This window comes from Octopus sinensis, linkage group LG28, assembly GCF_006345805.1.
Source record: "Octopus sinensis linkage group LG28, ASM634580v1, whole genome shotgun sequence".
NCBI lineage: Eukaryota > Metazoa > Mollusca > Cephalopoda > Octopoda > Octopodidae > Octopus > Octopus sinensis.
The window spans coordinates 3,097,017-3,120,733 of record NC_043024.1 but is presented as its reverse complement, the minus strand read 5'-3'; the positions used below and the strand labels follow the sequence as shown (position 1 = coordinate 3,120,733).

Below are 23,717 nucleotides of genomic sequence, written 5' to 3'. Positions count from 1 at the left end.
TGTGTATGTCGTGTGTGTGTGTATGTCGTGTGTGTGTGTATGTATGTGGTGTGTGTGTAAATGTGTGAGAGAACATACGAAAATATGCTGCATGATTGCGCATGCATATATCTAGTGCACAAATGCATATTTTTGTTACTCTTTTACATGTTTCAGTCATTTGACTGCAGCCATGCTGGAGCAACGCCTTAAAGGCGTTTTCTTGGCGAAGAAATCAATCCCAGGACTTATTCTATCAGTTTTTTTGCCAAACTGCTAAGTTACAGGGACATAAACATTTCCTCAGTAAAAGGCACAGGAGTGGCTGTGTGGTAAGTAGCTTGCTTACCAACCACATGGTTCCGGGTTCAGTTCCACTGCGTGGCACCTAGGGCAAGTATCTTCTACTATAGCCTCGGGCCAACCAAAGCCTTGTGAGTGGATTTGGTAGATGGAAACTGAAAGAAGCCCATTGTATATATATATGTATGTATATATATATATATATATATATAGAGAGAGAGAGAGAGAGAGAGAGGGAGAGAGAGAAAGAGAGAGAGAGGGAGAGAGAGAAAGAGAGATATGTATGTGTGTCTGTGTTTGTCCCCCAACATCGCTTGACAACCGATGCTGGTGTGTTTACATCCCCGTAACTCAGCAGTTCGGCAAAAGAGACTGATAGAATAAGTACTAGGCTTGCAAAGAACAAGTCCTGGGGTTGATTTTCTCAAGTAAAAGCGGTGCTCCAGCATGGCCACAGTCAAATGACTGAAACAAGTAAAAGAATAAAAGGGTTGAAAAATTTTTTTTTAAATGAAATAGAAAAATAAATTTGGGTTGAAATTTTCTGACTCCTGTACTTGAACCTACGACGCACAGGTCACTAGAAGGATTGCTTACCTTATGGCAGACTTTCTTGCATTTGTGTTGGACACAAGGCAGCACCTTGTTACAGGGCATACCACAGGAGATATCTGTTATATGACAAGGTATATTATGACGCTCCTGTAAAAAAAGAGAAGGAACAGGATGTATTTAACAAGAGATGGTGGAGGTGGTGGCAGAAGTGGTGGGTGTGGTATCGGTACTAAAGATGGGGATGGTGGAAATAGTGATGGTAATGGCGTTGGTAGTGGTCATCAACAAGGGTGGCGAGCTGGCAGAGTCGTTAGTACGCCGGGCGAAATGCGTAGCCATATTTCGTCTGCCGTTACGTTCTGAGTTCAAATTCCGCCGACTTAATACCTATGTCTGTCCTTGTTTGTCCCCTCTGTGTTTAGACCCTTGTGGGTAATAAAGAAATAGGTATTTCGTCTGCCATTACGTTCTGAGTTCAAATTCCGCCAAGGTCGACTTTGCCTTTCATCCTTTTGGGGTCGATAAATTAAGTACCAATTACGCACTGGGATCGATGTAATTGACTTAATACCTATGTCTGTCCTCATTTGTCCTCTCTGTGTTTAGCCCCTTGTGGGTAGTAAAGAAATAGGTAGTGGTCATCAACATCATCTAAAATGACCATAGGTGCAGGAGTGGCTGTGTGGTAAGTAGCTTGCTTACGAACCACATGGGTCCGGGTTCAGTCCCACTGCGTGTCACCTTGGGCAAGTGTCTTCTACTATAGACTTGGGCCGACCAAAGCCTTGTGAGTGGATTTGGTAGATGGAAACTGAAAGAAGCCCATCGTATATATATGTGTGTGTGTGTGTGTGTGTGTGTGTGTGTTGTATATATATATATATATATATATATGTATGTGTGTGCCCTCCCCCCTCCAACATCGCCTGACAACCTATGGTTTACGTCCCCGTTACTTAGCGGTTCGGCAAAAGACACCGATAGAATAAGTACTAGGCTCCCAAAAACTAAGTCCTGGGGGTCGATGTGCTCGACTAAAAGGCGGTGCTCCAGCATGGCCACAGTCAAATGACTGAAACAAGTAAAAGAGTAAAGAGTATTTAAGTGGATTCCCTCAAAATTCTGCTACTGTCATACCACTCCCGCTTTCTTTTATTCTTCTTCTTCTCCACTGCCTCCTTTCTCTACTACTACTACTGCTGCTTAAACAATCAAAGAGAAGAATTCATACCAAACTAGCTACAGCTAACTACCTAGAACCCACAAGAGTGAAAGACAGAGACAGGCAGAAAAAAGGATTTTCAAAAAAACATTTCATTTAATTTTTCCACAATTTAATTGTTTTTCAGGATGACTGAAACCGGTACTAAAATGTTCTTCATGATAAATTATTTCAGCATTTTCTATCTTGTCTTATTTTCTTTATATATATATATATATATTATATATATATATATATATATATATCTATCGTGTGTGTACCTTTGGCAATTTTTTTCCTGTCTTCCCTTCTCTGGATCTTTCCTTCTCCTATGTTTCCGACGAAGAGCTCCACTCGAAACGTTAAACCCTCCTTCTTTCCTTCTTTCCTGAGCGTCCAATAATACTATATTTGTTCCACGTCCTCGCATTGTTGTGTTTTTTTGTGCTTTCTTGTTTGGATTAACTTTATATACATATATATATATATATCCGTATATATATATATGTATATATACACACATGTGGAGGCACAATGGCCCAGTGGTTAGGGCAGCGGACTCGCGGTCGTAGGATCGCGGTTTCGATTCCCAGACCGGGCGTTGTGAGTGTTTATTGAGCGAAAACACCTAAAAGCTCCACGAGGCTCCAGCAGGGGGTGGTGATCCCTGCTGTACTCTTTCACCACTCTTTCTCTCACTCTTTCTTCTGTTGGCCTGCTCGCTTAGCCAGCGGGGTGGCATCATTCAAAGGCTAAAACAATGCGAACGCATTGTGACCAGCAATGTGTAACTACATCTGATGGACTGATCACGTGATATACACACATATATATCTCCAAAATTAAATCATTGTATTGGACAAAATCTCATCACAGGATTCGAAAAGACATACCGTTGGGTCATTAGGTGTTATGTTTCCAAAACATCTCAGCAGAGGCCATTATAACCTCCAATTAAATTTATATTATTATTATTATTATATATAAACATTAGCACCTCTAACCCTATACACACACACTGAAAAAGGTAACGGTGACTTACCTCATGTTGTCCTTTACACATTTTCGTCGTAAGAACAGTACAAGGTGGACATACATCATCCATGTTACAATTATGATGAACTGGAAAACAAACAAATAAATTTAAATGATTTTAGTTGGGAGCGACTTGAAGTAGATAACACTTCTGCTCCTCACAGGACCCTCGACAATAAACAGACAGACACACTTTAGTGGACACACAGACAAAATTTTAAAAAACAATCTAACTACTTATCTAATCATTCTATGATCTAACATTCACAATTACAGTAATTTCCTGATGAGGTGTAATAAAACTGAAACCTATCTGATGTCAACATAATACTGCTAAAAATCAAGCACACATCAAATTGTACTCTATAATTAATTGATCAATTCATCATCATCATCATCATTTAGCTTCCGCTTTCCATGCTGGCAAGGGTTGGACGGTTCAACTGGGGTCTGGGAAGCCATGGAGGCTGCACCAGGCCCAGTCTGATCTGGCAATGTTTCTACGGCTGGATGCCCTTCCTAACGCCAACCACTCCGTGAGTGTAGTGGGTGCTTTTTACGTGCCACCAGCACAGGTGCCAGACAAGGCTGGCAAACGACCACGACTGGATGGTACTTTTTACATGCCATCGGCACAGGGGCCATCTTCTAGAGCTGTTTCCTCCTGTCTTTTCTTTTTAAACTGGTATAATAACAGGAAATTCATTAAAACATTTTGGTTCATTAAATCAACTAATGTGGCACCCTCTTTACTGCTAAGTTTTTGCATGGTCAGATTTATAAACTATATATGAGAATGTTCAATAAAAAACAGCAAAGAGTTATATTCAGAAAGGACACTTCTGTATGCAGTCAACATATACATACAGTGTATGTCTATCCAGACAATATATACTCACTCTATCCATCTACCACTCAAAATATATACATTGGTAGGAAACAAACACAAACTACTAAGATTTACAATGGGGGAACAGGCCAGTCAGGAGCAACAAGGAGTAACACTGACAAAAGTAGAGCCTCCTTACTTACCCGGGTGGTCACAGGAATGTGTTTTAGTACACGGTCTGGAACAAGCAGGAGGTTTGGTACCACAGGGTACCGGTGGGTGTATCACTTCGTAACCACAGTAGCAGGTCAGTTCCTCAAAACCTAGAATGAAAAACGGTGAGTTACAGTCTGATGTTACAGTGTGACAACAGTTTGGTGTTACAGTTTGATGTTACAATCTGGTGTTACAGTCTAGTGTTACAATGTGACAATAGCCTGGTATTACAGTTTAATGTTATTGTGACAATAGTGTTACAGTTTGATGTTACAATCCTGAGTTACAGTGAGACATTAGTCTGGTATTACACTTTGATGTTACAGTCAGGTGTTACAGTTTGATGTTACAGTGTGACATTAACCTGGTGTTACAATCTAGTGTTATAATTTGAACTTTTGTGGTACAACAGTTTGATGTTAGTTCGGTGTTACAGTCAAGTATTAGTGTGACATTAGTCTGGTATTACAGTTTGATGTTAGTTTGGTGTTACAGTCAAGCGTTATAGAGTGACATTAGTCTGGTGTTACAGTTTGATGTTTGTTTGGTGTTAGTCAAGTGTTACAGTGTGACATTAGTCTGGTGTTACAGTTTGATGTTAGTTTGGTGTTACAGTGTGACATTAGTCTGGTGTTACAGTTTGATGTTAGTTCGGTGTTACAGTCAAGTGTTATAGCCTGATGATAGTGTAGTGTTAGAGTTAGGTGTTACACTTTGGTGTGACAGTCAGGTGTGACAGTCTGGTATTAGTCTTGAGTTACATTGTGGTGCTAAAGTACCATTACAGTTTGGTCTTACAACCTGGCATCACAGTCTTATTAATCTGGTGTTAATCTGATGTTACAGTGTTGTGACACAGTCTGGCGTTACAGTCTAGTGTGAAATACAATTGCTGTTTAGCCCAAGATCAGTCTTGGTCTAGAAGGCTTAAAATCAAAGACATTCCAGTTTAGCCCATCCATCCTACCACATTGTAAATCCAGTACACAATAATGCGACGTGCTCTTCCTCTTCAATGATGGTAGGGTGGGATTTTGAGGGAGATTTGACTGCTATTTCTAAAGGTTGTATAAAGTGTAGTTTTATAGTTTGGCAAAAAACCATTTGGTGTTTTAGTTTTGTGTAGCAGTTTGGTGGTTGTTGTGGTGGTGGTGGTAGTGGTAGTTTTGTCCCCAGGTCAGTCCTGATGAAACTAAACCTATGATCAAAGGCTCTTCAGCCGTGACCATCCAACAGAGAACCCAAGATCACATCATCCAATGCGTCAGTAAACACCTACCTTGCAGCATGATCCAAGGGATAGCTGCTGTTTCTAGCAAGCCAAGCACCAAGTAAAGCTACCAATTTGACTTATTACAATACAGTGTAACAGCTGTGTGTTACAACCCAGTGTGACATGGGGGTAGATTTTCGTTGTGTTACAGCGATTAGCGTTACTGATACAGCCATGGTCGTGTGGTTAAGAAGTTTGCTTTGCAGCTGTATGGCTACAGGTTCAATCTCACAGCACAGTACCTTCAACAAGTGTCTTTCACTAAAGCCCTGGGACTAACCAATACCTTGTGTGTGTTGAGAGATTTAGCAACCGATTTTTAGTAGGTCGAGTTCGGTTGGATATGGTATACGGTATTACTACAGATGTTCTCAAATGAAGCATTTAAAAATATTGAAAGACGGCGCAGGAGTGGCTGTGTGGTAAGTAGCTTGCTTACCAACCACATGGTTCCGGGTTCAGTCCCACTGCGTGGCATCTTGGGCAAGTGTCTTCTGCTATAGCCCCGGGCCGACCAATGCCTTGTGAGTGGATTTGGTAGACGGAAACTGAAAGAAGCCTGTCGTATATATTTATATATATATATAGGTGCAGGAATGGCTGTGTGGTAAGTAGCTTGTTTACCAACCACATGGTTCCGGGATCAGTCCCACTGCGTGGCATCTTGGGTAAGTGTCTTCTGCTATAGCCTCGGGCCGACCAAAGCCTTGTGAGTGGATTTGGTAGATGGAAACTGAAAGAAGCCTGTCGTATATATGTATATATATATATATATATATATATATAATATATATATATATATATATATATATATATATATGTATGTATGTTTATATGTTTGTGTGTCTGTGTTTGTCCCCCTAGCATTGCTTGACAACCGATGCTGGTGTGTTTACGTCTCCGTCACTTAGCGGTTCGGCAAAAGAGACCGATAGAATAAGTACTGGGCTTACAAAGAATAAGTCCCGGGATCGAATTGCTCGACTAAAGGCGGTGCTCCAGCATGGCCACAGTCAAATGACTGAAACAAGTAAAAGAGAGTAAAGAGTAAAAGAGTAAGGGAAAGAACAAGATGATCTTACTTGCAAGGAGGCACGGTGCACAGTTGCCTCGGTGGCACAGCGACTCACACCGGTGAAGACCGCAGGAGAGCATCTGGCGACATTCTCGCTCACATTCGTGCATGTCTCGCTGCCAAGAGATGGATGAGAGAGAGAGAGATGAAGAGGAAGGAAAACATAATGAGAACATTGGTAATTAGAGATTCAATAATTAAATATTTACAATCCATAAATAAATCAGAGTCGTGCACTGAGTCGGTTGAAGGCTTGGCGAGCGAGGCCGATTCGTGTTTTCATGTCAGCCTCACCTTGACCTACGGAAATCAGAGATATCCATTTAAAATATATATACTAGCAATATCGCCTGGCGTTGCTTGGGTTTCTTTCGACCCTTTAGAATTGGAATTTTTGAAAAGTAAAAATTTCGCATTATGTAGCTTGTTATTCTCTTTAAGTGAACATTTTTCTGGTTGAAATACACTGAAAAATGGCGACACAGCAGTAAAAAAATTGTAAAAAATAGGGATTTTCATAGAAAAAAAGCACCTTTTTGATGTGAATAATTTTTAGTCTTAATATGGTCTGATTTGAACTTTTTCTTTTATGGAAGGAAGAGCAAGCCTTCTTCTATCATACTCTCAGTTTTGATCGACTTGCGCTGCAGGGTCTCGGAGGAGATAGTGTTAGTTGAAGGCTACCAAACGTGCCATACATGGACAACTTCAGCTTTATATATATACTAGCAGTATCGCCCGGCGTTGCTCGGGTTTGTTTCGACCCTTTAGAATTGGAATTTTTGAAAAATAAAAATTTTGCATTATGTAGTTTGTTATTCTCTTTAAGTGAACATTTTTCTGGTTGAAATACACCAAAATATGGCAACACAGCAGTTAAAATAATCGTAAAAAATAGGAATTTTCATAGAAAAAAAGCACCTTTTTGATGTAAATAATTTTGGGTCTTAACATGGTCCGATTAGAATTTTTTATTGTACGGAATGAAGAGCAAGCCTTCTTCTATCATACACTCAATTTTTGTCAACTTGCGCTGCAGGGTCTCGGAGAAGATAGTGTTAGTTGAAGGCTACCAAACCTTCACAGACAACTTCAGCTTTATATATATAGATTAATCTGGGTCACAAGGCCGAAAGCAAGATGGCCAAAAGATTTCTGAATGTATCCTGAACTAAAAATTGGGATACAAAAAGTTTGGGGAGGGGGGGACCAACACAGACACACAAACATATACACACACACATATATATATATATACATATATATGACGGGCTTCTTTCAGTTTCCGTCTACCAAATCCACTCACAAGGCTTTGGTCAACCCGAGGCTATAGTAGAAGACACTTGCCCAAGGTGCCAACACACACACACACACACACACATATATAAATATTGGCACGTAAAAAGCACCATCCGATCATGGCCATTTGCCAGCCTCGTCTGGCACGTAAAAAGCACCCACTACACTCACGGAGTGGTTGGTGTTAGGAAGGGCATCCAGCCGTAGAAACATTGCCAAATCAGTCTGGGCCTGGTGCAGCCTTCTGGCTTCCCAGACCCCAGGTGAACCGTCCAACCCATGCCAGCATGGAGAACGGACGTTAAACGATGATGATGATGATGACTCTGTAGATAAGATCTCACACACACAGACAGAGAGGTAGACAGACAGACAGACAGAGAGCTAGATGTGTCACGGACTTCCATTCATTCAGAAATCGAAGACCCTTCTTCAAATCTCTCAAGGGGCCATTAACCACCAAACAAAAAAACAAGACAAAAAAACTTCAACTTACCACACAACATTGCTGGGTGCACTTGTGCTTACCACATCGCCGCTTCTTGTTGCACTTTCGGTTACAAAGGAATGGTTTGTTCTCTGCAATAGACAATGGTATGGAGGGATGAGCCAGTGCGATGATGTAGTGAGGCAATAGTATGACAAGGAGAGAAGCAGAGATATGGAATGGTAAGCTATAGTGAGGGTGGTAAGATAGTTCTATGAGATGGTGTAGCTACAAGGTAAAGGGAGCACACCGTCAGTTGAGGCGAGAAGGGTCCCAGCTGATCTGATCAACGGAACAGCTTGCTTGTGAAATTAACATACAAGTGGCTGAGTATTCCACAGACATGTGTACCCTTAACGTAGTTCTCGGGGAGATTCAGCGTGACACAGAGTGTGACAAGGCCGGCCTGTTTGAAATACAGGTACAACTGCTTCCGTGCCAGTGGCACTAAAAGGGCACCATCCAAGCGTGATCGTTGCCAGAGCAGCCACCTGGCTTCCGTGCCAGTGGCACATAAAAGGGCACCATTCGAGCGTGTTTGTTACCAAAGTCGCCTTACTGGCACCTGTGCTGGTGGCATGTGTAAAAGGATTCGAGCGAGGTCGTTGCCAGTACCGCCTGACTGGCCCCCGTGCCGGTGGCATGTAAAAAGCACCCACTACACTCTCGGAGTGGTTGGCATTAGGAAGGGCATCTAGCTGTAGAAACTCTGCCAAATCAAGATTGGAGACTGGTGCAGTCGTCTGGTTCGCCAGCCCCCAGTCAAAATCGTCCAACCCATGCTAGCATGGAAAGCGGACGTTAAATGATAATGATGATGGTTGGTGATGATGATGATGATGAACTCATTTTTGCCAGCTGAGTGGACTGGTGCAATAAAGTGAAATAAAGGGTCTTGCCCAAGGGGACAACGCACCGTCGGGATTTGAACTCATGATCTTACGATCATGAGCCGAATGCCCTAACCACTAAGCCATGCGCCTTCACAGCTACAAGGTACAGCACAGATAACAGACATGGGTTAAAGTTAAAGGGTTCTGGGTCAGCCATTTTGACATTGCTACTGCTTTAACCCTATCATTACTGTATCTATTTTGAGATGCTCTGTGTTTCTCTCAATTAATTTTAAATATAACAAAGAATTTAGTAAAATAACTTAGTTATCATTCAGCTAGTGTTAGGAACCATAAATTGTGACTAAGGTTTGGTGGAAGATTTTAATTCAAAACTTTTGGAAACAAGACATTTGTACTACAGAGCCAGAGCCGGCTTCAGCTGGGTTGGTATCAAAAGGGTTAACCTCTTAACCTACACAAAGACACCTCCTTCAGGACTTTTCCATTTCCCAGCTGAGGGCTGTTTGTCTTGCAATTTACTTGGTGCCACATACAAAGCACCCAGTGCACTCCTTAACCCTTTTGTTACCGTATTTCTGCTGAGATGCTCTGTGTTTTTTTTCAATTAATTTTAAATATAACAAAGAATTTGGTAAAATAACTTAGTTATCATTTAAGCTAGTGTTAGGAACATAAATTGTGACTTAAGGTTTGGTGGAAGATTTTAATTCAAAACTTATGAAAACAAGACATTTGTACTATAGAGCCAGAGCCAATTTTGTCCGGGTTGGTCACAAAAGGGTTAATTGAGTTCAGCCGTTTTAATACTTTTCTATTGTGTTCAAATAAATTGCAATCTCTTTCTCTCCCACCTCTGTATACAGGTCATCTTTGACTTACGAAATTTAAAGCTCTCATCAGCGGTTGAAAAAAGTCTGAGAGAAACAGACAGATTTCGACATACCATTGAAGGCCAATGCTTCAGAGCAGGGAAAGTCCTTTTCTTGTGCCTTGCACCGGCACTGAACACTCATCGTCTTATCACAGGGTCCACAAGGGCCAGTATGACAGGTGCGGGGACACAGGTGATGCGACTCTGAAAGGAGAGAAAAAAAGAGAAAACAATATGTAGATTAGAGGAGTTTGTTCTCACAAGATGGACAGAGGAGACATCTGGTGGGAGACAGGAGACATCTGGTGGGAGACAGGAGACATTTGGTGGGAGACGGGAGACATCTGGTGGGAGACGGGAGACATCTGGTGGGAGACGGGAGACATCTGGCGGGAGACGGGAGACATCTGGCGGGAGACGGGAGACATCTGGTGGGAGACGGGCAACATCTGGTGGGAGACAGGGTACATCTGGTGGGAGACAGGGTACATCTGGTGGGAGACAGGAGACATTGGGAGAGAGGGGGTGAGAGAAAGGGAAAGAGAGATAGAGAGGTAGACAGACAGACAGAATATTTAAAGACTGAAGAAGATGATGATAAGCCACAGCAATTACTGACCGTCTGTGCCGCAACTGAGGGGTTTATTACAGAGTTTATCACAAGTCGGGATGGGGTCACTGCACGACGTCCTCGGCTGGTCTGAGAGCTCCGCGATTGGCGTGTGTCCGCAGGGACAGTGGGTGACACTAGACGGTGTGTACGGGCAAGGTAGACATCGGTCACTATGACAAATCTCTTCACAAGTATGATGACCACAATCTAAAGGTCTGAAAGGAAATGAGAAGGAAAACATCAAACAGAGAGGCATGACAGTAAGAAGGGTAAAGGTATTAGTGTTAAGGGATCATCCCCCCATCCCCTGGTGCTCTAAGTGGCAGGGAGGAATGACAGACCCTTGCCACCTCATATGGAAGTGAGGTTAAAGTGCTGGGACCACAGGAACCTGACACTCTACGTGGTAAGGAGATGCTGGCTCCACAAACCATATGGTGCTGTCCAGACAAGTAGTTTTAGTCCAGATATAACTAGCCTTAGTCCAGACATAACTAGTCTCAGTCCAGACATAACTAGTCTCATTCCAGACATAGCTAGTCTCAGTCCAGACATAGCTAGTCTCAGTCCAGACATAACTAGTCTCAGTCCAGACATAGCTAGTCTTAATCCAGACACAACTAGTCTTAGTCCAGACACAACTAGTCTTAGTCCAGACACAACTAGTCTTAGTCCAGACATAATTAGTCTTAGTGCAGACATAATTAGTCTCAGTCCAGACATAACTAGTTCCAGTTCAGACATAGCTAGTCTCAGTCCAGACATAACTAGTCCCAGTCCAGACATAACTAATCTTAATCCAGACATAATTAGCCTTAGTCCAGACGTAGCCTGGCTTAGTCCAGACATAACTAGTCACAGTCCAGACATAACTAGTCTCAGTCTAGACATAATTAATCTTAGTCAAGACACAACTAGCCTTAGACCAGACATAACTAATCCTAATCCAGACATAACTAATCTTAGTCCAGACATAACTAGTCTCAGTTCAGACATAACTAATCTTAGTCCAGACATAAATTTTAAATCAGACATCATTAGTCTTAGTCCAGGCATAACTTGATCCACAATACCCAAAAGACAGGTTAGTCATGGCTGGAGCCCCAAATGGTCACAGGTCTGTTGAATGAGGTCTGGCCTAGGGCTAAACAACTAACAAAGCAGACAAATAAACAACCAAATATAAAACGATGAGGCACTCAATACTTACTTCTTGCACAATTCCGCACAGCTGTAGCTGACCGAATCCTCAGCAGAATTCTTTATACAATCCAGGAGTCTTTCGCTCTTCTTGCAGAAACATTCTTGACAAAACAAAAATAAAAGCAAATTCTTCAGGAGACGTTACAGAGAAAGGAAATGGAAATGTCTACAAACACGAGTAATTAACTAAATTTGAAAATGTTTGGGGGGGGGGGGCACCTTCCAGCAGATTATTTTCTACCAGTTGCTGCAAGTTCTTGCCAAATATCTTCAAATCTCTAAAAACCCATAGGTGCAGGAGTGGCTGTGTGGTAAGGAGCTTGCTTACGAACCACATAGTTCTGGGTTCAGTCCCACTGCATGCCACCTTGGGCAAGTGTCTTCTACTATAACCTCAGGCCAACCAAAGCCTTGTGAGTGGATTTGGTAGATGGAAACTGAAAGAAGCCCGTCGTGTATATGTGTGTATTGTATATATATAATATATACATATATATATATATATACATATATATATATATATACATATATATATATATATATACATTTGTATCTTTGTGGTTCCAGTACCGGTGGCACACAAGAAAAACCATCCGATCGTGGCCGTTCGCCAGCCACATCTGGCACCTGTGTCGGTGGCACATAAAGACACCATCCGAAGACCCGGCGACGTAGACAGTCCACCTATGCATACCTTCCTTCTTGTGGACACTTGTGAAGACCTGTTGAGGCAAGTGAAAATCAAATCAAATCAAATCAAATCAAAACAAATCAAAATAGATGAACATAAATGGAATTTGTATCTTTGTGGTACCAGTGCCGGTGGCACACAAGAAAATCATCCGAACGTGGCCGTAGCCAGTACCGCATAGACTGGCCTCCGTGCTTTGGGGACGTAACAAACACCATCCGATCGTGGCCGTCCGCCAGCCTCATCTGGCACCTGTGTCGGTGGCACATAAAAACAACCATCCGAGCGTGGCCGTCTGCCACCCTCGTCGGCACCTGTGTCGGTGGCACATAAAAACACCATCCGAGCGTGGCCGTTCGCCAGCCTCGTCTGGCACCTGTGTCGGTGGCACATAAATCACCCACTACACTCTCGGAGTGGTTGGCGTTAGGAAGGGCATCCAGCTGTAGAAACACTGCCAGATCTGACTGGCCTGGTGCAGCCTTCGGGCTCCCCAGACCCCAGTTGAACCGTCCAACCCATGCTAGCATGGAAACGGACGCTAAATGATGATGATGATGATGATGTATATTATATATAACATAATAATATATATATAACATATATATATATATATATACATATATATATATATATATATGTATATATATATATATATATATATATATATTGTGTGTATATGTTTGTGTGTCTGTGTTTGTCCCCCCACATCGCTTGACAACCGATGCTGGTGTTTACGTCCCCGTTACTTAGCGGTTCGGCAAAAGAGACCGATAGAATAAGTACTGGGCTTACAAAGAATAAGTACTGGGCTTACAAAGAATAAGTCCTGGGGTCGATTTGCTCGACTAAAGGCGGTGCTCCAGCATGGCCACAGTCAAATGACTGAAACAAATAAAAGATAAAACACGAGAAATTAACTAAATTTGAAAATGTTTTTTTTCTTGAGGGGGGCACCTTACATCAGATTATTTTCTACCATTTGCTGCAGGTTCTTGCCGAATATCTGCACATTTCTAAAAACCAGTAGGCGCAGGAGTGGCTGTGTGGTAAGTAGCTTGCTTACCAACCACATGGTTCCGGGTTCACGATAGCTTTTGTTCCAAAGAATGCCTGATTTTTCACTTTGTATAAATGTAGGGATTACTCTTTTTACTCTTTTACTTGTTTCAGTCATTTGACTGTGGCCATGCTGGAGCACCGCCTTTTAGTTGAGCAAATCGACCCCGGGACTTATTCTTTGTAAGCCCAGTACTTATTCTATCGGTCTCTTTTGCCGAACTGCTAAGTGACGGGGACGTAAACACACCAGCATCGGTTGTCAAGCAATGCTAGGGGGACAAACATATACATACACATACATACATATATATATATACATATATACGACAGGCTTCTTTCAGTTTCCGTCTACCAAATCCACTCACAAGGCATTGGTTGGCCCGAGGCTATAGCAGAAGACACTTGCCCAAGATGCCACGCAGTGGGACTGAACCCAGAACCATGTGGTTGGTAGACAAGCTACTTACCACACAGCCACTCCTGCGCCTATATATATAAATACATATACACACACACACACACACATATATATATATATATATATATATATATATTACATATATATGACGGGCTTCTTTCTGTTTCCATCTACCAAATCCACTCACAAGGCATTGGTCAGCCCGAGGCTATAGCAGAAGACACTTGCCCAAGATGCCACGCAGTGGGACTGAACCCAAAACCATGTGGTTGATAGACAAGCTACTTACCACACAGCCACTTATTCTTGCTTTTAATATTCTGGTTTCAAATCCTACCAAAGTTTTTTTTTCAACATAGGCGCAGGAGTGGCTGTGTGGTAAGTAGCTTGTTTACCAACCACATTGTTCCGGGTTCAGTCCCACTGCGTGGCACCTTGGGCAAGTGTCTTCTACTATAGCCTCGGGCCGACCAAAGCCTTGTGAGTGGATTTGGTAGACGGAAACTGAAAGAAGCCCGTCGTATATATATATATATATATATATATATATATATGTGCGTGTATGTTTGTGTGTCTGTCCCCCTAGCATTGCTTGACAACCGATGCTGGTGTGTTTATGTCCCCGTTACTTAGCGGTTCGGCAAAAGAGACCGATAGAATAAGTACTGGGCTTACAAAAGAATAAGTCCCGGGGTCGAGTTTCTCGATTAAAGGCGGTGTTCCAGCATGGCCACAGTCAAATGACTGAAAAGAGTAAAGAGTAAAGAGTATAGAAATTAAAAAATGTGAGAAGGGAGATAATTGTGTTAAAACACTTACTTTGCTGGATGACAACCTCGCAGTCACCGCAGTCTCCGGAATGGCAGACTTTCAGACAGGAATGAACAGCACAAGAAAACGGTTTAGCACAAACCTCTTCGCACTGGAACACGTTACTCAATCCGCACTTCATTAATTGACTGCGAAAATGGGAAAAATAGAGAAGAGATAGAAACTAATAACTGATGAACAAACGGACCATATTATATATGTATATATATATATATATATACATATATATATATACACATATGTCTATATATATATATATATATATATAATATATATACATATAATATTATATATACACATATGTCTATATATATATATATATATATATATATTATATATATATATATATATTATATATAGTATATGATATATATATATATATATACATATATATATATATATATACATATATATATATATAATATATTATAAATATTAGGGAATAAATCCAAACTTACAGGGAAAAAATCAGATTTAGGATTGAATCCAATTTTATAGTAAAATATTAATTATATTAAATTAGAGACAAAACCACTATTAGGCAAATCATACAATGAAAAACTTAAGCCAATACAAGATTAATTAATTTATATTATTTAAATATATATCAAAATTATTAAAAAAGATAATTAATATAACACATTTAATCAATTATCTTTTTTAATAATTTTGTTATATATTTAAATATATAAATTAAATAATCTTATGTATTGGCCTAAGTTTTTCATTGTATGATTTGCCTAATAGTGGTTTTGTCTCTAATTTAATATTATTATATATATCATCATCATCATCATCATCATCATCATTTAGCGTCCGTTTTCCATGCTAGCAGGGGTTGGACGGTTCTACTGGGGTCTGTGAAGCCAGAAGGCTTCATCAGGCCCAGTCAAATCTGGCAGTGTTCTACGGCTGGATGCCCTTCCTAACGCCAACCACTCCGTGAGTGTAGTGGGTGCTTTTTACGTGCCACCCGCACTGGTGCCAGACAGAGCTGGCAAACGGCCACGAACGGATGGTGCTTTTTATGTGCCACCGGCACGAGGGCCAGGCGAGGCTGGCAACGGACACGAAACGGGGCGGTGCTGGCAACGGTCGCGAAACGGAAAGTTCTCTTACATGCCACCGGCACTGGTAACACATCTGCAATTTCCATTGATCGATTTCCATTGATCGATTTTGATTCTGATCCTCACTTGCCTCAATGGGTCTTCACAAGCAGAGTTTCGACATGCCACCGGCACTGGTAGCACATCCGCAATTTCCATTGATCGATTTCGATTCTGATCCTCACTTGCCTCAACACGTCTTCACAAGTAGAGTTTTGTGTCCCAAGAAGGGAAGGTATGCATACGTAGGCTGGCTCCATCCCATGTAGAAGGCCACGGGTTGTGGACTCACTTGTCCTGCCGGGTCTTCTCGCGCACAGCACACTTCCAGAGGTCTCGGTCTCTAGTCATTTCCTCAGTGAGACCTAAAGTTCGAAGGTCGTGCTTCACCACCTCGTCCCAGGTTTTCCTGGGTCTGCCTCTTCACAGGTTCCCTCAACCGCTAGGGTGTGGCACTTTTTCACACAACTATCTTCATCCATTCTCGCCACATGACCATACCAGCGCAAACGCTCTCTTGCACACCACAACTGATGCTTCTTAGGTCCAGCTTTTCTCTCAAGGTACTTACACTCTGCCGAGTGTGAGTACCGGCATTACACATCCATCGGAGCATACTGGCTTCATTTCTAGCGAGCTTACGCATATCCTCAGCAGTCACGGCCCATGTTTCACTGCCATGTAGCATGGCTGTTCGTACACACGCATCATACAGTCTGCCTTTCACTATATATATATATATTTAATGAAATGGATAAATGAATTATCTTGTTACGGATTATTCAAAATTTAACCGATACCTGTGTAGCAAAAATCACACCAGAAAAGACACGGTTGAGGTTACGACCATGGGGTTTCGCCCCCGTGCTTTAGCGCGGATAATTGAAGTTTTAGAAAATAATTATTTAGAAAATAATAAAAAGGAATTTTGTAGAATCTTCGTTCGGCTCCATTTCTTCCCTTCACTATATATATATATATATATAATATATATATATATTTGAGTAGAAAAATGAAATATCTTTTTATGGATAATTCGTTTAACCGATACCTGGGTAGCAAATTCACATCAGAAATAACATGGTTGAAGTTACGTAACTTCAACCTAGGGCAGAGACTACGTGTTTTCGTGTGGAAATTTGTGTGTATTTTTATAAAATTTATGAATAAATGAAAGAATGGAGTTGAACGACAAATTAACAAATTTCCTTTATTTTCGACATATGTTTCGAAGGCTGCATATTCCTAATTGTGAAGGAATAAGGAGTACATTATGCCACTTTCTCATCAGGAAAAACAAGGAATTTATGTCAACAACAAGATTCACAAAAACTTTTAGATGACTGCTCTCACGGAGAGCCATAGAAAATCCGTTGACATAAATTCCTTGTCTCTCCTGATGAGAAGGCGGCATAATGCACCCCTTATTCCTTCGAAATTAGGAATATGCAGCCTTCGAAACATATGTCGAGAATAAAGGAATTTTGTTAATTTGTCGTTCAACTCCATTCTTTCATTTATTCATATATATATATATATATATATATATATATATATATATCAAAACAAATCAAAATAGATGAACATCAATGGAATTTGTATCTTTGTGGTACCAGTGCCGGTGGCACGGGGCACATAAGAGAAAACCATCCGAACGTGGCCGTAGCCAGTACCGCATCGACTGGCTCCGTGCTGTGGGCACGTAACAAGCACCATCGATCGTGGCCGTTTGCCAGCCTCATCTGGCACCTGTGTCGGTGGCACATAAAAAACACCATCCAAGCGTGGCCGTCTGCCAGCCTCGTCTGGCACCTGTGTCGGTGGCACATAAAAACAACCATCCGAGCGTGGCCGTCTGCCAGCCTCGTCTGGCACCTGTGTCGGTGGTGGCACATAAAAAACACCATCCGAGCGTGGCCGTTTGCCAGCCTCGTCTGGCACCTGTGTCGGTGGCACATAAAATCACCCACTACACTCTCGGAGTGGTTGGCGTTAGGAAGGGCATCCAGCTGTAGAAACACTGCCAGATCTGACTGGACTGGTGCAGCTTTCGGGCTCCCCAGACCCCAGTTGAACCGTCCAACCCATGCTAGCATGGAAAGCGGACGTTAAATGATGATGATGATGATGATGATTATTATTATTATCATTATTATTATCATTATTATCATTATTATCATTATCATTTTTTTATATATCGTGATGCATATTTGCCATTTGAATATGGCTAACCCATAAGGGTGGATGCTACTGTAGTTTGTAGCCCCAGGAAGATATCTCCTCCAGCTGGCTATAGACACACTATCTGTGTCCTCTCAGTATTTGTGAAGGGGAGTCATCCACCCCGTCTTCAACACATGATACACACGTACCCGAGTTTCAAGGTGTTTCAAATGGCAAATATGCATCACGATGTGTTACCGCTACTGTTTATAACTCGCTCTGAGATTTATCATTGTTTGATTTCACTTTTTCAATATCAGTGTCAAATCGACACTGGAAAAAGTATATGTATTTGTGAAGGGATCTGACTTCTCATCGACAACCATGATTGTCACACGCTGATGAAAGGTAAACACCTTGAAACTCGGGTATGATGTGTTACCGCTACTGTTTATAACTCGCTCTGAGATTTATCATCATATATATATATATATATATATATATATATATTTTCAGACACACATATACACACAAGCAGGCCACAGGTATGGTATTTAATCATCATTTAACGTTCATTGTCCATGTTGGAATGAGTTGGCTAATACAGTTCTATATTTAAGGGGTGAGGAATTATGTACATTATTTACATTTGACGGATATTTGTCCTCATCTTGTTTGTTGTTAACCCAACGTTTCGGCTGGTATACCCTCCAGCCTTCATCAGGTGTCTTGGGGAAATTTCAAACCTGGGTTCTCATTCCTAGGGTATTTTTCAATGTTGTTGTTGTTATTATTCAGGTCACTGCCTGGAATCAAACTCGGAATCTAAGGGTTAGTAGCCCGCGCTCTTAACCACTACGCCATATAATAATAATAATAATATCAAAAAAGTACCTTAGGAATGAGAACCCAGGTTCGAAATTTCCCCAAGACACCTGATGAAGGCTGGAGGGTATATCAGCCGAAATGTTGTGTTAACAACAAACAAGATGAGGACAAATATCCGTCAAATGTAAATAATGAGTTGGTTAGTTTGACCAGAGCTGGCAAGCTAGGGAGCTGCACTAGGCTCCAGTCCGATTTGGCATGGCTTCTATGGCTGGATGCTCTCCTTAATGCCAACCAAGTTACAGAGGGTGCTGTGTGCCTTTATGTGACACCACATAGTTGTTTATATGAATGGTCATGGGGGAAATGTTATCTTACTTGGAAACAGGTGAGTGTCGGTGACAGAAAGAGCATCCAGCCATAGAAAATTCGCTGATAAACTCTGTGCAACCATACACGTATGAAAAAAAAGGACGTTAAGATGATGGTGGTGTTGATGAAATCAGCCGAAACTGTTAAAGATGGAGTGACCACATGGTCACATGGGTGTGATACAATTATTGGAATTAGGAAAGTAATAAAAAAAGAAAAGAAATCAAGAATGAAGAATTGATCAGGTAAGAAACAAACCTTTTCTTGCCACAGATACATTTCTTGGTGACATTTAAATGACAGGAAGGACACGGCCCAGGATGGCAGGACCTGAAATTAAAAATATAAATATTATTATATATATATAAACTATATTTAAATATATATATATATATATATATAGGCGCAGGAGTGGCTGTGTGGTAAGTAGCTTGCTTACCAACCACATGGTTCCGGGTTCAGTCCCACTGCGTGGCACCTTGGGCAAGTGTCTTCTACTATAGCCTCGAGCCGACCAAAGCCTTATGAGTGTATTTGGTAGATGGAAACTGAAAGAAGCCCGTCGTATATATGTATATTATATATATATATGCGTGTGTGTGTTTGTGTGTCTGTGTTTGTCTCCCTAGCATTGATTGACAACCGATGCTGGTGTGTTTATGTCCCCGTTACTTAGCGATTCGGCAAAAGAGACCGATAGAATAAGTACTGGGCTTACAAAAGAATAAGTCCCGGGATCGAGTTGCTCGATTAAAGGCGGTGCTCCAGCATGGCCACAGTCAAATGACTGAAACAAGTAAAAGAGTAAAAGAGTATATATCGGGCAAGGCTGTGTGGTTAGGGAGCTTGCTTCCTAGCTACATGGTTTCGGGTTCAGTCCCACAGGTGTCTTCCGCTATAGCCCCGAGCCGACCGAAGCTTTGGGATTGAATTCGGTAGGTGGAAGTTACTGCCGTGTGTGTATGTGTGCGTATAGCTGCTCAGTGCCTCTCCGATATATATATATATATATATATATACACACACAAGTACACATACATATAATTTGTGGAACTTTATACATGCTGGATTTCGGTCGAGCGTTCTGTATCTAGTTCTGGAAATTGTGTTTTGTAAACGACAGACTATGCTGATGATCTTGCAGATGTTGACGCATCCATATACGTAAATATTAACAAGTGAAACTAATTAGTACATAGGTAATCGTTTTTTTATTTCATATATTTTCATTTGTCTTGCTTATTTTTACACCTTGGTTTTTTTGCTGAATTTTTCTTGAGAACACATTCTTCGTGGAAAATGGTGATTTTAACGTCTATATCTAGCATATAGGCTGTCCATTTTTTTAGTGGTCAGTCCTCTAAATTTTGTGTGTATATATAGACCGTTAGCTCCTACACGCATTTTTTTCTATCCTTGTTTCTTTTCTGTATATCTTTCAGTCGAAGAGCGTAGGCTCGAAATGTAAAGACTTGTTCTATTTCTATTCCTGAGCGCCATACTAATACATTTGTTTGTTTGTACTCTACCTGCCTTTGTCTTTTGTTTTTATTTTTGTAAACCTTCCCGTTATATATATATATATATATATATATATATATATATATATATGTATATATAATATGAGGGAATATTATTCCAAACTTACAGGGAAAAATTCAATTTAGAAATACTAACTCAAATTTCACAAAATATAATATATATTATATAATAAATTAGAAAAAAAACACCTTTTATTATCAATTCAACAGAAAATTAAATTATACCATTTAGAAAAATTACATATTATAGAAAAATTAAATATAAGATAAAACATATAACGATGATTAAGTAATGTGGAATGTAAATAATAAACAAGAAACAGTTGAAAGAACAAAAGGAAGAAAAAGAACTTACAATGTACAGAGATGCGGACAAAACTGGTTCCTCTTTTTGCGACATGGTTCCCCACAACAGTGTGGCGTATCATAATGGTTCCATTGTGGATTCACCGCTTTACCTGGAATGACAAAGTTTTTTTTTTTTTAGAAAAACGACGACGCCGTGGTGATCTCATTCTTGCTCACAACATCATAAGCGGAAAGTGTAACCTCTCGAAAGAGCTGTTCTTCACTCCTGCTCCAGAGCGTAGGCTGCGGGGTCACTCCGAAAAGCTCTATCTACGACGATTTCATCTCAATCGAAGGAGAGGGGCTTTCTCCGTCCGGGTTGCAGATCTGTGGAATAAGCTGCCGGACCAGATAGTGAAGATGCCGACAACCGCTCGTTTCAAAGTCTCTCTTGACCAGAAATGGCCTGAACTCTTTGTATGACCACCCTCCCTGTACATAATTCCCTGTCCCCCTACATGGCGTCACAACATCATAAGCAGAAAGTGTAACCTCTCGAAAGAGCTGTTCTTCACTCCTGCTCCAGAGCGTAGGCTGCGGGGTCACTCCGAAAAGCTCTATCTACGACGATTTCATCTCAATCGAAGGAGAGGGGCTTTCTCCGTCCGGGTTGCAGATCTGTGGAATAAGCTGCCGGACCAGATAGTGAAGATGCCGACAACCGCTCTTTTCAAATCTCTCTTGACCAGAAATGGCCTGAACTCTTTGTATGACCACCCTCCCTGTACATAATTCCCTGTCCCCCTACATGGCGTCACAACATCATAAGCAGAAAGTGTAACCTCTCGAAAGAGCTGTTCTTCATTCCTGCTCCAGAGTGTCAGCTGCGGGGTCACTCCGAAAAGCTCTATCTGCGACGATTTCATCTCAATCAAAGGAGAGGGGCTTTCTCCGTCCGGGTTGCGGATCCGTGGGATAAGCTGCCGGATGAGATACTGAAGATGCCGACGACCACTTGGTTCAAAGTCTCCCTTGACCACAAGTGGCCTGAACTCTTTACATGAACACCACCCTGTACATAACTCCATGTCCCCCTACATGGCCTTGCTTTTTGCTTTTTGAGCCAAAAAATTAACTAACTAACTAACTAACAAATCGGAATCGAAATTGAACCAATCCTGTGACTAGCATCCGGCAGTTGCCAGGACCGCTGGACTGACTCCTGTGCAGGTGGCAAGCAAAGAAACACCATTTCGACCCTGTGCTTGAGGAGATCCATTGAGTCAAGTACACCAACATCAAAATCAATGGAAACTGCAGTTGTGATCCCTGTGGCGGTGGCACGTAAAAAAGCACCATCTGAATGTGGCCAATGCCAGCGCCGCCTAGACTGGCTTCCATGCCAGTGGCACCTAAAAAGCACCAATCCGATCGTGGCCGTTGCCAGCCTTGCCTGGCACGTAAAAAGCACCCACTACACTCACGGAGTGGTTGTCGTTAGGAAGGGCATCGAGCTGTAGAAACACTGCCAGATCAGACTGGAGCCTGGTGCAGCCTTCTAGCTTCCCAGATCCCCAGTCGAACCATCCAACCCATGCTGGCATGGAGAACGGACGTTAAACGATGAAGATGGCGTGTGGAATCACTGGAATGTCTAGCAGACAGGAATTTCTCTGGTTTAACCCCTTTAGCAGTAAACTTGACCCGTATCAGGCCAAAATATTTTTACCCGTTTCATATTCAATCCTGGCCAGATCTAGCCTTTCACACCTAGCCTACACTGTCATTCATAAAAGAAACAATTACATCATTGAAATCTCACAGCTATGGGATAATCCTGGATTAATCCAAAGCACTGTGAAATGAATAAATAAGCTTCACATTTGACAGAGTAATCATCATCGTCATTTAACGTCCGTTTTCCATGCTGTTTCTTTTCCGATGCCACAACTGGGTTCTGCTACATTGGTAGGTGGGTGGGTGGATGGGTGTATATATGAATATGTCATCACAGATGTGGCAATGCCATGGTTTTGGGTTCAGCGTCACTGTGTGGCACCTTGGGCAAATATTTTGAAATACAGTACATGGCAACCAAAACCTTGTGAGTGGATTTGGTAGACGGAAACCGAATACATACATACATAGGCACAGGAGTGGCTGTGTGGTAAGTAGCTTGCTTACCAACCACATGGTTCCGGGATCATTCCCACTGCGTGGCACCTTGGGCAAGTGTCTTCTACTATAGCCTTGGGCCCACCAAAGCCTTGTGAGTGGATTTGGTAGACAGAAACTGAAAGAAGCCTGTCGTATATATGTATATATATATATATATATATATGTATATATATATATATATATGTGTATGTGCGTGTTTGTGTGTCTGTGTTCCCCCCCCCTCAACATCGCTTGACAACCGATGGTGGTGTGTTTACGTCCCCCGTAACTTAGCGGTTCGGCAAAAAAAGAGACCGATAAAATAAGTACTAGGCTTACAAAAGAATAAGTCCTGAGGGTCGATTTGATCGACTGAAAGGCGGTGCTCCAGCATGGCCACAGTCCCATGACTGAAACAAGTAAAAGAGTAAAGAGTACATGAGCGGGACAATGCAAAAAAA

General features: G+C 41.6%; 1 protein-coding gene across 3 annotated transcripts in view; it reads right to left on the bottom strand.

Annotated features, from left to right (window-relative positions):
* The window catches only part of LOC115225828 (transcriptional repressor NF-X1), a 52,111-nt gene that overhangs the window by 12,259 nt on the left and 16,135 nt on the right, over positions 1-23,717 (bottom strand). For all 3 annotated transcript variants that reach the window (XR_005004192.1, XM_029796797.2, XM_036514693.1), the window contains exons 5-15: positions 21,167-21,269; positions 19,529-19,600; positions 14,787-14,926; positions 11,804-11,897; positions 10,600-10,808; positions 10,053-10,184; positions 8,262-8,344; positions 6,474-6,582; positions 4,106-4,225; positions 3,081-3,160; positions 880-984 (exon numbers count right to left, since the gene is read on the bottom strand). Coding sequence is in view for 2 of the 3 variants with exons in the window: in XM_029796797.2 (XP_029652657.1) it covers positions 880-984; positions 3,081-3,160; positions 4,106-4,225; positions 6,474-6,582; positions 8,262-8,344; positions 10,053-10,184; positions 10,600-10,808; positions 11,804-11,897; positions 14,787-14,926; positions 19,529-19,600; positions 21,167-21,269 (1,247 nt within the window). In the remaining variant the exon portion in view is untranslated. The remainder of the gene's footprint in view (positions 1-879; positions 985-3,080; positions 3,161-4,105; positions 4,226-6,473; positions 6,583-8,261; positions 8,345-10,052; positions 10,185-10,599; positions 10,809-11,803; positions 11,898-14,786; positions 14,927-19,528; positions 19,601-21,166; positions 21,270-23,717) is intronic.